This window comes from Mus caroli, chromosome 1 (genome assembly GCF_900094665.2).
Source record: "Mus caroli chromosome 1, CAROLI_EIJ_v1.1, whole genome shotgun sequence".
Classification (NCBI taxonomy): domain Eukaryota; kingdom Metazoa; phylum Chordata; class Mammalia; order Rodentia; family Muridae; genus Mus; species Mus caroli.
In genome coordinates, this window is record NC_034570.1 from 75,561,728 (window position 1) to 75,578,380 (window position 16,653).

At 42.9% G+C, this 16,653-nt stretch overlaps 1 protein-coding gene and 1 pseudogene across 2 annotated transcripts in view; both read left to right on the plus strand.

Moving 5' to 3' along the window:
- Nucleotides 1-16,653, plus strand: part of Rhbdd1 (rhomboid domain containing 1) — a 118,396-nt gene that overhangs the window by 45,798 nt on the left and 55,945 nt on the right. For both annotated transcript variants that reach the window (XM_021173374.2, XM_021173369.2), the window contains exons 4-5: nucleotides 8,112-8,200; nucleotides 11,683-11,739. In XM_021173374.2, coding sequence (XP_021029033.1) covers nucleotides 8,112-8,200; nucleotides 11,683-11,739 — 146 coding nt within the window. The remainder of the gene's footprint in view (nucleotides 1-8,111; nucleotides 8,201-11,682; nucleotides 11,740-16,653) is intronic.
- On the plus strand, nucleotides 2,531-2,945 carry LOC110302583 (annotated as a pseudogene).

The window sequence follows — 16,653 nt, forward strand, 5'->3', positions numbered from 1 at the left end:
ATATATATATATATATATATATATATATATATAAAAGAGGTGGGGTTGCTTCTTTGATTGACATTGCTCTGATTTGAGCCCACACAGGGGAATATATGCCCCTACCTGTAGTAGATGTCGAATGTGGCAGGCAGCATTTCAGAACCTCATAGCTAATGGCTTCTGCATCCTTATTTAACATTAACAGATATACCAATAAAGCTATTGAGGAAACATAATGTGATATCGATAGTATGCTTAGATCTCTGAGTCATATAGTAGGTAGGACATTTCAATTTTCATAGTTAAAAAGTTTTATTCATTTTTGATATAACTATAAACAGAATTTGCTTTCGCTGAAAATTTAGGCTAAACTTAGAGTCCAGTTTGCTTCTCAGGTTTTGGTTGAATAAATGCATTTGGAGGTTTCTCAGGGTACCCGTGGTCACCATCTTGTCCCACATGACTCTCGTATGGATGAGTAAACTGCCTTATCAAATGAGTAAACTGGCTTGTATTTTCCTTGAAATTTATTTATTTTTATTTTACATGGCCCCTTATTCCTGCCCCCCCCCCACTCTATGAATGAATGTTCCTGGCCATTAGCCCTGATAAACCCTTCGATCTGCTCTGCATGTTTGCCTGCGTATTTTATGTGTACCACATGTTTGCAGTGCCCTGAGACCAGAAGAGAACATTGAATACCCTGAAACTAGAGTTACAGCTGCTTGTAAGCCATTGTGTAAGTGCTCTAAACTGAACCTGCTGAACCTCTGTAAAAACAAAAATTCTCTTAACCACAGAGCCACATTTCTCTTGCCTCTTACTAGATTCTTCTAAGTCCAAAGAACTTGTAAATCTTTTGAAGTAAGCTCATGTTTCCTTACAGGCATTTGCCAAGTTATACCTACTCATGTAACAATACAATACATTCAGTAAAACCAACTTAGCAGGAAAAGGAACAGATGTCATTTCTATTCAGTAATTTATGAAGTGTAGAATCTTGGCTACTCTTAAAATATTTTCTTAACTGGCCTAATATATCAGCTGATGCCTATCCAGTGGAATTAGAATTTGGGGTTAAGATAACAATCTTTAATACATTGGAATCACCTGGGGGGTGGTAAAAAACAACACCAAAATTACAAACAAAACACCACCAAGGTCCAAGTAACTTTAGAAACCTCCTCACGAGAGTCACACATGCCGCTAGAATTGAAAACCAGCAGATCAAGACGTAGACCTGGGAAGGACTGCTTACCCGCACATCTTACCATGTGTATTGTGGGAATGCAGAAATCATGGCCACCACCCCATTGCTGAATCTGTCTCTGTCACCCCATCATCTTGAACTCCCATTACTGGATGTCAGCTTCTTCCTGCAGCTGCAGCAAACACAGGTACCGAAGGACCAGTCATTGCTCATTCTGAAAATCCCTTCAAAGGGCTGAGCTCATGAGATCATCATCTGTTGGCTCCATCACAGTAGCGCACTTGGAGATCAGGCTGTAAACAATCCTACTCAGTTTTTCATTTTTCATTTACTTTCTGGAGGTGATGGGGAAAAGTCTCAGTCATGTGGGCTCCAGAAGTGTTTCTGTCTGTAGTGAGAGCAGATGGGAGAACGTTTCCTCATGCCAAGCCGAGTTTACACTACCAGAGCACGGTGTGGAAGTGATCATAGCCTCTTTCAGACATTCTCATTCCCATGTGTGATTCAGTGATGGGGGACGTTTTTCTTTATATCAGTTCAATATGTTGTAGCGTTACCAAGAATTCTAGGAATGTGGGCACAGTACACTCACATGAGAAATGCTTTGAAAGAAACATTTTTGAGGTCTCATGATTAAAGGTCATGAATTAAAAGAAACATTTAATAAGCATATTCCAGGTGGTAATCCAGTGTTTTCCATCGGAACAGTGGTTTTGGAAATGTACAGGGCTGTTTTTAGTTGTCATAATGATTAGTAGGGAAGCCACTGATGTTTGTTGTAATGGGGCCAAAGGTACTATCTATCTTACAGCTTCCAGGACAGCCCCTGCAAGAATGGTCCCATAAGTAAGTGTGCATGCATGTGCACCATCATTCCCCTACACTTACGTTCTGTTGAGAGACTTGTACAGGTGAAAAACCTACTTATGATTATTTGAGCCAAAACCTTAATTATGCTTCTTATATATCACAGAGAACTTTCTGGGCATAGTTTTAATATATAATGAGCCAGAGTCTATTGAGGGAAGCCAAGGCAGGAGCTTCCACTGGACAGGAACGTGGAGGCAGGAGCTGACACAGAGGCCATGGTGGAATACTGATTACCAGCTTGTTCCTCACGGCTTGCTCAGCCTACTTTCCTATGGAACCTAGGACAACCAGCCCAGGGATGGCACCACCCACAGTGGGTTGGCCCCCCTCCCATCAATCTCTAATTTAAAAAATGCCCTACAGGCTTGCCTGAAGCCCAATCTTTTGGAGGCATTTTCAAAAAAAAAAAAAAAAGTGGGTCTGGGTCATGTAGCTCAGGTCCCTGGCTTGGGTCACACCGCGCTTTGTACAGTCCTCCGGTCCACGCTCGCAGACTCTCCGCCACCATGCCTATGTTCATCGTGAACACCAATGTTCCCCGCGCCTCCGTGCCAGAGAGGTTTCTGTCGGAGCTCACCCAGCAGCTGGCGCAGGCCACCGGCAAGCCCTCACAGTACATCGCAGTGCACATGGTCCCGGACCAGTTCATGACTTTTAGCAGCACGAACGATCCCTGCGCCCTCTGCAGCCTGCACAGCATCAGCAAGATCGGTGGTGCCCAGAACCGCAACTACAGCAAGCTGCTGTGCGGCCTGCTGTCCGATCGCCTGTACATCAGCCCGGACCGGGTCTACATCAACTATTACGACATGAACGCTGCCAACGTGGGCTGGAACGGTTCCACCTTCGCTTGAGTCCTGGCCCCACTTACCTGCACTGCTGTTCTTCGAGCCTCGCTCCATGCAGTGTTTATCCACCGGTAGCGATGCCCACCTTCCGGCCAGGAGAAATAAATGGTTTATAAGAGAAAACAAAACAAAAAAAAACAAACAAAAAAAAAACCATCCAGTATACTACCTCTGAGAGTGCCAGCTCTAAATCCTACAATGTCACTTTAAATGACACTTGAGGAAGCACCCCACGCCCCTCCGTGGAAAGTAAACTGTTTCCTTACACTTACAACTTATGGTTTCTGTGTCTGTCTGTCTTTGTAGCTTTCCATTTATTGTTTTATCTGCTTTATAAGCTTCAGGAGACAGTGACTGTTTTATCTTGTTTATATGGTAGTCAGTCGATAAATATTTGAGTAAATGAATAATTTCTTATTGAGCCAGTGTAAGGAATCAATCCTGTCACCTGGCATAGGCAGGTGGAATCTGCAGCTAGGGAGTTTCCAGGCATGGTCCGTGATCTTGGAAAGGCTTTTCTACCTTTACAGGGCTCCCATTTTAGGATTTGTTGTTGTTGTTGTTGTTGTTGATATACTACTATACAAGATTTATTATGACGATTTTGTACATGTATGTTGCCTTAGTGTTTTGTTGCTGTGAGGAGACACCATGACCAGAGCAACTCTTATAAAGGAAAATATTGAATTAAGGCTGGTTTATAGGTTCAGGGGTTTAGTCCATTATTCTCATGGTGGGAAACATGGCATAATGCAAGTAGACATGCTGCTGGAGGAGGAGAGTCCACATCTGTACAGGCAAGCAGCAGGAAGAGAGACAGACTGACAGACAGATAGACACTGGGCCTGGTTTATGTTTCTGAAGCCTCCTGTGACACATCCCCCTGTGACACACTTCACTGAGACCAGACCTCCTAATAGTGGCACTCCCCAGTGACCAGGCATTCAAGCACATGAGTCAGTGGGCCATTGCCATTCCCATGCACCACATATATGCTATCATCCTTTCCTTATTTCCACCTGCTGCTCCTCTTGTCCACCTCTCAAGCAGCCTCCCTCGGCTCTCAGGAGACCCTTATCTCTATGCAGATCACATTTGATGAGCCCTAAAGTAGAATTCCTTAGTAGCGGTGTGTTGCCAGTCCGGTGTCTGCAGTCGGCACTGTGTTGAATAAAACAAAACAGCCAGCACGGGCATGTTTCCTGTGTAGCCTTTGGAGAACATCAAAAGGGAGCAACTGTACCTGTAGTGCCAAAGGTAGTAGGGGGCACGGTAAAGCTACTCACAGACCAAGTCCTTCCCACACTCCATGGCCAAAAATACATGCTGGTTAAGTGGGCAGGGAAGACATCAAGAACAGAAAATAGGCCATTTGGGGACAGTTTATCTTGGAAAGAAACTAAAATATTCTCCTGTGTCATTAATATTCAAAACTGTCAGAAACCCTCACTTTCCCGCTCAAGCACCGCTAACCTGAGACCACTTATTCAGTTCCCCGAGCCCCAGAGCTTCTGATCAGCTTGGTCCCCAATTGGTGTTAATAGCTTTTACAGGAGAAATTATGGCAAGGACAACAGGCCCCTTCCCTTATTGTGTCCAACACTGTGTCCCCATCAGCTCCCGTCCTTAACGATGTCATCAGCTCTGCTCACACCGTGAGATGGCATTTTTAGTAATACACTTCTCCTGCTTGCTTTGAGAACACACTAGCTGTGGAGAGAATTTGCCATTTAACAGGGGAAGACTTCTATAGCTTGTCACAGCTTTCAGTCAGAGCTTCGGATTTTGATACTTTAATAGTGGCACATGAGAACAGGAGTGTTTTTACATAACAATTTAGCTCAGCCTTACAAATGTCCTCTTACAGGGCAGCAATTAGCTTATGGTGATTTGCTCCGTAGGAAATAACACATTGGTATTAATGCTGTCTGTATATCATTGACACAAGTCTGTCATATCTTAATCTTAATTTTGCTCAAAAGTCACCTTTTCTCCATTTCTCCATCATTATTCTTTTCTTTTCTCTTTTCTTTTTGTTTATTTTTTTCTTTCTTTCTTTTTTTTTTTTTTATCACAACAGTAGAAAAAGTAGCTAACTTCAAACTGATACTGAGAAGTGGGTCCATTGCTGTGGTAAGCTCGACTTTTTCATGTGAGTCTCTGGGCCTTTGGAACTTGTTTGAAGGAGGACTGTGGAAGATTTGGGGACTTGGGGCTAGGAAAGCCCTTGGGTACTGACAGCAGGGATTAGTGGACCATTCTGTGGGTGCTTGAAATACAGGAATATTGAAGAGAGATGTGTACTGAGGTTGCCCAGCCCTGGAGGTGTCAGGAGGGAACAAGTACTCTAGGACTGGCTTGACAGCCATTTGTATGATATTCTGTCGTGTTCTTCTGTGGTCTAAGTACACAGCAGTGACAGGGGTGTGTGCTCTGCGCCACTCAATATTTCAAGTGTGACACTTGGTTTTATTTTATAGAGCCTTACAGACAAGAGACTGCCTGGAGTTTCATTGTTGGAATCAAAAGACTATGTGGGCTTTCCAAGTGGGACAGAGGGTATTTATTCTGCAGGATTAAATGGCCATGATCTAAGAGGACAAGAATGGGAAGCTTAGAATTTAAAAGTAATGTGTTTGAGTAAATTTTTTTTCTTGTTGAATCATTTAGCTTTATTTACAGGACAATGGGGAAGGAGTTGTTGACCAGAGCACAAGGCACTCATAGTCAGTTATTATCCTGAAACATGAAACCAGCATCTGATAAGAATTATGAATACTGGATACTCGAAGCACACTCCACATCTGTAGGCATATTTATAGGAAAAAGAACACACAGTCTTGGTGGCTCAGTTAGTCAAATACTCTTTCAAGTATAATTTGTGTGAATTTCTTCACTTGAATTAAATATACAAAATGCTGACAGTTGTATTAGACATTTGAGGGCTGTAGTACACACCTTAGTTAGTTTCCTTTTAGAATGGGTTATTTCTGACTCCATGAATTGATACACCACATTATATTCTTCTGGCTTCCCCACATGTCTTCATCTTGTAATATGTGAGGGTATACAAGTAAAAGTTTAATGAAAACTTCCCAACATTATCACATATTCAGAGTTTCTCCCAGCATTAATAGTTGACATAGTCTAAGATTTAAACATTGCATGAAGGTTTTCAAAAGTTTTTCATCATCATCATAATTCTGTAGTTTGCAGCCTTAATTTTTGCAAAGAATACACCCTGAATAAAACATATGCCACCACATTCTTCCCAGCAGAACTACTTTCCCCACAAAAAATTTTGTTACACGTTTTCTCTGAACTGAAATGAAGTCAAAGATTTTTCATCACACATTGTATTTGTTAAGATTCTGGCCTGTATATATTCTCTGTTACATCCTAAGAGATAGGCCAAAAGTAAAGTATTCACTCCTTCAATATATTTGAAATGTTCCTCTCCTGCATACATTCTCTAATGAATTTTAAGGGGAAGGATTGTGATTGGTTAATATTGATTGTCAACTTGATAGGGTCTAGACTCAACCAGGAGACAAGTATGCTTGCGAAGAATTATCTAGGTTAATTAAAGTAGAAAGACCCACCCTGACTATGTTACTCTTGGCTGAATTGTGAGCAGTTGCCTCAAACTCCTACCACCATGACTGGCTGTTCCCTCAAAGTATGAGCAGAAATAAGCTCTCCCTTCCTTAAGTTGCTTCAGGCAGGAGTTTTGTCTCAGCACCGAGGACAGTAATGAGGACAGTCATTACACTATGTTTTCACTGAGAGTGGGCAGTACAGTTGAAGATTCTCCTGTCTCTCTTCCCTAATTCCAAGGCTCCCTTTCTCCTCCCAAAGGTAAGCTCCCAGCTCAGTCTCTTCCACTCAGGATGCCCCCCCCCCCGTGTCTTCAGTAAAAGGAGATGCTCTAGTGAATGGTGACAAGCTGCAAGAAGAGTCACAGTACCTTAAGAGAAGCTGTATTTCTTTCTCTGTGGGAAATTTCTCCCTTTTGAGTGTGGTGTGAGATTCCCAGGTCTGATTAAGATAATGATCTCTTCTTTTGACTTTAAAAATTAACACTTCCTTATAGCATGAATGGAGTAATAACAATAGCTAATTTTCTTGTGGTAGGACCTTTGTGTCACTGCTCATGGTTGCTGGATGATGCTCTTTTAATGATATGAGAGCAATTGGATTATAACTTAAACTTCTGAAAACCCATTATAAAGATAAGGAGTTCATTTTACAGTATTATGCTCCAAACTGTAAATGAGATTTAAGATTAATTGTCTAATAGGTTGGAATTTAAATTGAAACCCTCTCCCATTTTGTTTTATATCTATATGATTGACCATGAAGCTTGGCTTAAAAGGTTTTCAAAATTACTGATTCCTTAAAATTAAGTCCTTTTCAGTTAAATTGAAACCATTTTCTTTTGAAATCAAAGCCAGCTTCATTTTGTACCTTTAAACTACCACTTTCTCACTTCTAACTAGGTGGAGTTGTGTGTTATCCTTGTTGATGGCTGAATAAATTATCACAAACAGGGTGGGAGCATCCTAACAAAAAGCTCAGTTCTTCCCGTCTTTCCCATAACACGGCAAACACATGACCAATCCCACATTTGTATTATCAGGTTATAAATACCATGATGTAGACCGTTGATGAAAATGACAGCCTCTTGGCCAATGAGTGTAGCTGGGTGTATGTTACAATGAAGGAGAAGGAACAGCCCTGGGGCAGGCAGAAGAAAGAGGGAGTTCATGACTTCTGACAGAACTTGAACTACAGGTCACCAGGAGTGTTTGCATGTAGGGAGATGAGTGATGGGTCCTGAGGCTGAAGGGAAGAGATGGCCAAGGCAAGAACTGGAATGTGTGGAGGTGTTCTGTAAGGAAGCCAGCAGATGTTACTTAATGACTTGTCTTGACAGAAGACTTCCACTGCAGAGGCACAGAGATTTAAGCAAGGGTATTGCAGTTTAAATGTTTGACATTAGTATTCGTCTGTTTGCTTCCCCCTTTTTCTTTTCTTTTAAGGTAGGCGGTGCTGAGTTAAATGGTGCTCAGTGTAAGGAGCTCGGTGTGGAACAGAGCATGCAGACTGTGACTAATTGGCACACACTGGGCTAATGACAAGACAGAATGTCTCTAATCAGCAACTGAGCAAACACTCACAAAAGCTCCCTTCCCTCCTAGGACTTCCTTTGCTGGGCACCTGGCCGGCATTCTGGTTGGACTGATGTACACGCAGGGGCCTCTGAAGAAAATCATGGACACGTGTGCAGGTACAGAGCAAAGCACCTTTGGGCTGGCAGCAGGTGGAAGCTCATCTTCCCACTGATGTGCACAGAAGCAACCCCAGGATTCCTTACAGTTTATTTTAGAAACGTCCTAACATACTCAGATTTCTCTTTAAACCAAGAGATAACAAGATGACTGTCATGTATCTCGCATTGCTCCACGAATGAGAATGGAACCCCAAGTTTCTATTCTGAGGTATTCTTAAGGTGCAAATGCTGGTATAGAATTATACCCTCAGCCCTAATGTATTCACAGAAAACCACAGTTTTCCTCAAAGCGTTAGTTGACAATAACATATTTGTCTATAATATTTCTTGAATTAATAGATTACCTGGTAAGGTTACAGAAAGAAACCAGGCCTAGACTGGAGTGGAGGGCCAGTAATTTGCAAAGTACTGAATGACCACTAGGCCCTTGGTGGGCAAGGCACTCCATTCACCAGAGGCGAAGCCGTGCCACTATTCTCTGGAGATTTGCTCGATGCTTTTTATTTTCCTTGCCCTTTTTCTTTGTTTTCTCCCCCTCTAAATTGATGTTCAATGAAAATGTTTTATTTAGTAGTGAATGCATTCAGACCCTTTAATATAAAATACTGTACTGATTTTGACTTGTAAGGCAACTATTCTGCAAACACTTGTTTTATAGACCATGTGCATTCTAATACTTCATCTTTTATTCATAGGAAATCTTCTGAGACTATTTTACCTTTTCTTGAACCATAAATAATTTGTTTTCACAGTTTGTGCGGATGACTGTTGTTCTTGAGAACCATATAATATTCATGACATTTGAAAGCTTTCAGGGTACTGCTCCACGGCCTGTATTGGCAGGTTGTGTTCACTTTGGGGTGGTTTTTACAGGCTGGGCTGCACCTACACAGATTCCCATTTCCACACATTTGCCTGTTACCGTAGCCTGTGTGTGTGAGCACAAGGAGGCAACGGGAACTGCTTTGCTAACAGTGCCCACTCTATCCTGTCCTCTGTACAGTTTGACAGTGCCTCCAACGTGATGAATACTGATAAAGGAGGAAGTGCATTGTCTTGATTCACTTTCCTGAGTTCTTACATTTAGTGGTTCTTGAATCTTTTTGTGGACAAACTACAAAATTTAGACACATGGTTACTTTAATTTTCAAAACGGGTTTTTCCAAAAATTATAACATTTTACCTATTTTTTAAAATTCTTTTATTTGGTATTTTCTTCATTTACATTTCCAATGCTATCCCAAAAGTGCCCCATACCCCCCCCTCCCCTACCCACCCATTCCCACTTCTTGGCCCTGGCGTTCCCCTGTACTGAGGCATATAGAGTTTGCAAGACTAATGGGCCTCTCTTTCCAATGATGGCGACTAGGCCATCTTCTGATACAGATGCAGCTAGAGACACGAACTCTGGGGGGTACTGGCTAGTTCATATTGTTGTTCCACCTATAGGATTGCAGATCCCTTTAGCTCCTTGGGTACTTTCTCTAGCTCCTCCATTGGGGACCCTGTGATCCATCCAATACCTGACTGTGAGCATCCACTTCTGTGTTTGCTAGGTCCCGGCATAGCCTCACAAGAGACAGCTATATCTGGGTCTTTTCAGCAAAATCTTGCTTAGTGTATGCAATGGTGTCAGCATTTGGAGGCTGATTATGGGATGGATCCCAGGGTATGGCAGTCTCTAGATGGTCCATCCTTTCATCTCAGCTCTAAACTTTGTCTCTGTAACACCTTCCATGGGTGTTTTGATCCCAATTCTAAGAAGGGGCAAAGTGTGCACACTTTGGTCTTCATTCTTCTTGAGTTTCATGTGTTTTGCAAATTGCATTTTGTATCTTGGATATTCTAAGTTTCTGGGCTAATATCTACTTATCAGTGAGTACATATCATGTGAGTTCTTTTGTGATTGGGTTACCCCACACAGGATGATGCCCTCCAGGTCCATCCATTTGCCTAGAAATTTCATAAATTCATTCTTTTTAATAGCTGAGTAGTACTCCATTGTGTAAATGTACCACATTTTCTGTATCCATTCCTTTGTTGAGGGGCATCTGGGTTCTTTCCAGCTTCTGACTATTATAAATAAGGCTGCTATGAACATAGTGGAGCATGTGTCCTTCCTACCAGTTGGGACATCTTCTGGATATATGCCCAGAAGAGGTATTGCATCCCCCGGTAGTACTATGTCCAATTTTCTGAGGAACCACCAGACTGATTTCCAGAGTGGTTGTACAAGCTTGCAATCCCACCAACAATGGAGGAGTGTTCCTCTTTCTCCACATCCTCGCCAGCATCTGCTGTCACCTGAATTTTTGATCTTAGCCATTCTGACTGGTGTGAGGTGAAATCTCAAGGTTGTTTTGATTTGCATTTCCCTGATGATTAAGGATGTTGAACATTTTTTCAGGTGCTTCTCAGCCATTCGGTATTCCTCAGTTGAGAATTCTTTGTTTAGCTCTGTGCCCCATTTTTTAATGAGGTTATTTGATTTTCTGGAGACTACCTTCTTGAGTTCTTTATATATATTGGATATTAGTCCCCTATCTGATTTAGGATTGGTAAAGACCCTTTCCCAACCTGTTGGTGGCCTTTTTGTCTTATTGACGGTGTCTTTTGTCTTACAGAAAGAAGCTTTGCAATTTTATGAGGTCCCATTTGTTGATTCTCAATCTTACAACACAAGCCATTGCTGTTCTATTCAGGAATCTTTTCCCTGTGCCCATATCTTAAAGGNTTTTCCCCACTTTCTCCTCTATAAGTTTCTCTGTCTCTGGTTTTATGTGGAGTTCCTTGATCATTATTGAATGAGGATAATTGCTGTTTTCTTCGGACACGTTTTTACATCAAACTTTTTTTTTAAGTGACACAAAAGAAAATTAAGTTTGAAAAACAGCCTGCAAATTGTTTTCTGGCAAAAGCAGAGAGAGGATCTATCGTGAGCCTAGACTTAAAATGACCAAGAATGTGGAGCCTGCTGTTTTATGCTTCTGAAAAGAAGTGGGTCATCCTGACAGTAATCCTCCGGGCTTCTCTGTCTGGTTTACCTATGTCAGAGAAAATCCCATAGGAAGGGTAGGCATGTGGTTCTCTTAGTACCCTTGCTGGGAGAAGGCGTTTTCCCACCACAGCATCTCTGGTTTTACCACAATGTCTCTGGTTTTACAGTGGCTTCAGAGCCCAAGCCTGGTGTCCTGCAAAGCTGAAGGCATCTAGGACCTTTAAGGAAACCAGTGCATGTAAATTAGGGTTTTAACACCCTGCTCCCCCACCCCCAACACACACACACACACACACACACACACACACACACACACACTGTTTTCTAAAGGGTTAGCTCTAAACAAAGTTTGTTTTACCAGTTGTTTAAAAATCATTTGAAGTGACCCTGGGCTTTCTCATGAGGAGCTGCATGACTGTTGGAAGATTAGCCATTAAAACTTGATAACCTCTATTTAAATATTGGTTTTCTTCCTGTTTAGGCATTTTTATCTCCCACGCTGCGCCTTCAGGACAGCAGAATCACTTTTATAATGCAGGTAAGTTTGTGTCATTCAGTACACTTTCACTGGTTTTAAAAACTACACATTTAAGAACATGAAGCTGCTTTAAGACAGCATTTGTTTTGGATGTGGAATAGCTCACATGGTACCCAACCAACTGTACCTCGATTTTTCCTGGAAGCAGAATGGGGTGTTGGTAAAGCAGGGTGCATCAGAAGGATTGTTAAGGAAGATTAGGGAGGACAGTAACTCTGGCATGGTCCAGTTGTCTGATTGGTATAAGGCCTCTTGTGTACAGTAAGGTACTTATTACCCCCAAGTCACCCAAGAGTCCCATTGGCAGAGTGTGAGGATTTGTCACAGGGATACAGTTCCTTAAATATCCCATCTCCACATTCAGGAAGACTCTAGCTTGCCCTAATATGCTAAGATGAGCTTTAATAGCATTCAACGAAAAGAATAGAATATGTTTTTCAGGATTTCTCTACAAAAAAAAAAAAAAATGCAAAGAACTTCCTGTCCATACCTAAGACTTGTTTCCACCTATAACCTGTCTATTCCAGCCTGGGAAAATACCTCAGCTTTAAGGAAAAAGTTTATTTAGCTGACAGCTTTGAATTCAAGAACACGGTCCTGGCCTCAGCCCAGGTCTGGTGATGCTCTTCTTTGACAGAGGAGTCCTGGGGCAGTACATGGCATCTCATTCGCCAGAGACAGGAACAAATGTGATTTTGTGTGTGTGTGTGTGTGTGTGTGTGTGTGTGTATGCGTTTTGTAAATCCAGTAGGATTGGATGGTGAGCTACACACTCTGCAGAGGTCCTATCTCCACACAGCTCAGTCAGATTAACCATCTAGCCTCTTCATATCGATTATCCCTATAACTGAAGACTCAGCTCCTGCATGAAAGGAGAACAAGGGTGTTTCGGATGGTTGGATGGGTGGTTCAGTAACAGGTGCTGGGTATCCTAATTCAGGAGGCTGAACGTGTCTCCCTTTAGATGCTTATGTTGAAATCCTAGCCCCTACCCTGACAGTATTTAGAAGTGGGTCCTTTGGTATGAAATCAAATCGCCACAAGGCAATGCCCCTGTTCTTTGCCCACATTAGAAGGACTCTAGAGAACTCCCTTGATGCTTGCTCTTTGAGTATATAGTTGGCAGCAGTCAGTGGCCTGGAAGAGAATTCTCAGCAGAACTGAAGCTGACATCTTCACTTGGACGACTGCAGGTGTTGTAACCAGACTTGTGGTTGCTTTATTGGCTTCTTTTATCTTTACCACCCTTCCTTACGGCATCCCTTCCAACCTCCAACACTAGGTAGGAGAGAAAGAAGGTTAGTGGGAAAGGGGGCACCAATCTCGTCAGGCTACTTACTGCTGCTGAGGAGAGTCGAGTCAGGATATGCAGTTTCTCCTTCTCTTCTCTTTGGTCAAGACCACTGGACAAACTGCTACAGCAGCATCCAGCAACAGCAGGGGGAGCAGCAGTCAAGCCTCTCAGGGCTCTGACATTTTTATACCCTCTGAAGAATTCAGAATTCCCCAGATTTCCAAATGGAAACTATCTTCAGCTGACAAAATCACACCCCTGCCAGAGCATGAGACAAATCATAGTTAGCTACAAAAACAGCCCCATACCGGACACCTGGGGTCAAAACACAAACATAATCACATAAGATTTCTGTGGTTTTAAAAAAATCAAAATTCTCACCACAGCATGTGTTCACATTGTACACTGTTTAGTCATACCAGTTAACAATGGCCATAGATTAGATTTGAGGCTGGAAGCCTTTTATAGGAAGTACCGAATAGCTAATATTCTAGACTTTATTGTCCATTTGGCTCTAGTCTAACTGGCCACCCTTTTCTTATATCAGGAGAGCAGGCATTGTCTTATGAAAGTAAACCATGTGTTGGATTCAGACAGTGGGTTGTAGTTTAGTTTTGTTTTGGTTCCTGGTTTACTTAGGTTCCTTGTAACACGTACAAAGAATTGTTGTTAATCCATATCTGATGGTTTATCTTGACTGTCAGTCTGACTCAATTGAGATCTGTCTAAAGGATCAGTAAAGGGCATATCTAGGCATGTCTGTGAGATCATGTCTATACTCAATTAACTGAAGGGGCACAACCTTCTTTGAATGTGGGTGATAACGTCCAGTAGGCTAAAGACCCCTTGAAATAAAAGAAGAGAAATAATGAAGCCCACCAGGATAGGCTTTCTCCCACCCCTCCCTCCCTCTCTCTTTCCCCCTCCACCTCTCTGCATCTTGGCCTCCATGAAGTGAGCATTTCAGCTCCTCTGCTCCTTCTTCATGACAATGGCTCTGCCTTCCCATAGGTCCACAGCAATAGGAACAGGCAGACACACACTGAAACCATGAGTCACAATAACACCTCTGACCTTTTAAGGTGCTCTTCTCTTGGGTATTTGCCACGGTGATGAAAAAGCTAACACTTTTTCCATGTAGTGTATACATATATGCATATACATATATACATACATACATATTACTTTGGGTTTCTTTTCCCATACAATGTTAATTAAGTCACAGACTGTTTTATTCAATGGCATCCTGTGAAAGTCACACATGCAGAGAGTGCTGTTTTAGACCCTATAAGAGAAAAAAAAAATCCCAGCAGTCCTTCTCTTAGAGTATATAGTGGAGGGGTAAGTATATAGGTGTGGATATATAGGATGGGTATATAGATATGGATATTTATAGATGGGTATATAGAGTTGGGTATATTTGAGGAGATGGAACAAAAGAGGCCATAAAACTAATTAGATGAGAATGAGAGCCGAGCCGTGGTGTGATGTAGGTGGACAGCTACTAATGCTAGCGTTTGTTGAATTTTCACCACCCCTGCTGCTCAGGTTGCACCTCCTGCTCTCCTGGAAGACTTGTGCACTCAGGCTGTCTGCTCTGCTCTGCTCTGCTCTGCTCTGCTCTTCTCGATGCACCACACAGCCTGGAAAGTGCCCTTACTTCCTTTTCCTAAACCTTCACAATCCAGTAGTACCAATTATATAGCGGCCAAGGCTCATTTTCACACGTTTCCCCTACTCTGCTACTAGATTTCCACAGAGGGCTCACCCATCCCCTTCCAATGCCTTCCAAGCAGAGGTTCAGACAGCAGTATTGGCATGCAGGCAGGTGCCAGTGCCCTGGGAAGGAGGGAGCGTTGCTGTCCACGAGGCTGCACAGAGGGAGAGTGGAGTACTGGGTCTTGACAGGAAACTAGAAGTTAAGGAAAGCAGTTGCAGAGAGGACTTCCCATGGAGAGGAGGTGAATCAGAAATGGCCTGTTGGGGATTGTCCAGAATATGCTGGGAAGGTCCTGAAGTATTAAATCCATAGTGTGGCAGTCTTAGAAGTAATTGGACTCCATATTCCCCATAGTCCTTAAGCCTTGGCTCATGACTGTCAATTCTGGCTTACATCATGTATGAGTCACCTGAATAGCCTGAAATTCACCCAGATAATGAGGTCAGAAGGGGAAGACTGGGATCAACCACCCCTAGCCATACATACACGTGCGCACGCGCACACACGCACACACACGCACACACACACATACACACTACCACCACCAACACCACCAACAACTACTCAGGTGATAAGATTAGGAATAAAAGCTATGGCCTTAATGATTGGGGCTTTAGAAATGAAAGCGATAAACAAGGGTTTTGTCTCTGCCTCAAGACAATGCTGAGGCGTCTACCTCTGCTTGGTCTGGATAAAGTGGTGGTTATCAGGCGAGCTGATATGACTTGGTTGACCAGCCATTATGGACAGAGATGACAACTGTATTCCCCGAAAGAGCATGTTGTCTTTCCTTTGTCAACACCAGTTTGTAGTGAGTAATAGAGAAGTCTTCACTGGCCTATGTAGCCAGGAGGAGCAGAGATGGTCAGGAAAACCACCAACGTTCTACCTACCATTGTGGTGCCTCTGGTTGACTTCAACTCTCCAGGAGGCCTAGGACAAAGAAGCTAGCAGCTTGATGTTACTAGAGGAAAGGGAGTTTCTCTTCTGGTTCACTTTAGTAAGTCTCCCCAAAATTTACCAGTAGAGTCTGGGGAGAAAGCTCTGTCAGTAAAGTTCTGACTGCACAAGCATAAGGGCCCTAGTTTGATCCCCAGAACTCAATTTTAAAAAGTAATAACAGAGGCAATCGTTGGTGCTTGTCTTTAATCCAAGCATTTGGGAAGCAGAGGCAGGCAGATCTCTGAGTTCAAGGCCAGCCTGGTCTATAGATGGAGTTCCATGACAGCCACGGCTGTTACATAGAGGAAACTTGTCTCAAAAAACAAAAAGCAAAACACACACACACACACATGCAGTGGCATATACCTGTAAGTCCTAAGGAGTCACTAACTATTAGATCCTAGGGCCTTGGTGACCAGCCAGCTTAGCAAACCCCAGAACACTGAGGCACTGTGTTTAAAACACTGCACTTAGAGGAGGAATGGTCACTGAGGTTTTCTGCTGGCCTTCACTCACACACACACACACACACACACACACACACACACACACAGTTGATTATGCACTGTGTGCATACACACCAGCAGCCTTTTTCTCGGTGAAGGCAAACACAGATGTGCACAGACATGACTTGCTGTGGACTTCATGGTCCAGACGTCTTGCCTGACAGCTGGAAGATAGAGCTCAGGAAGGCTGGGTAATTTGGTCATATCATTTATACAGGTAGCTCAGGGAAAGGCTGGGACAGGATGCAAGTCTGTGATTCACTGCCCTGCTTTTCTGTTGTGTGAGGACTTGAGGTCTGCACTTTGACAACTGAACTTTAGGAAATAAATTAACTCTGATTCCCTCCCTCCCTCCCTCCCTCCCCCCTCCCTCCCTCNCCTCCCCCTTCTCTCTCTGTCTCTCTCCCCACTCCCTCCTTGCCACATTTACTTACATTTTTTAAGACAGAAGG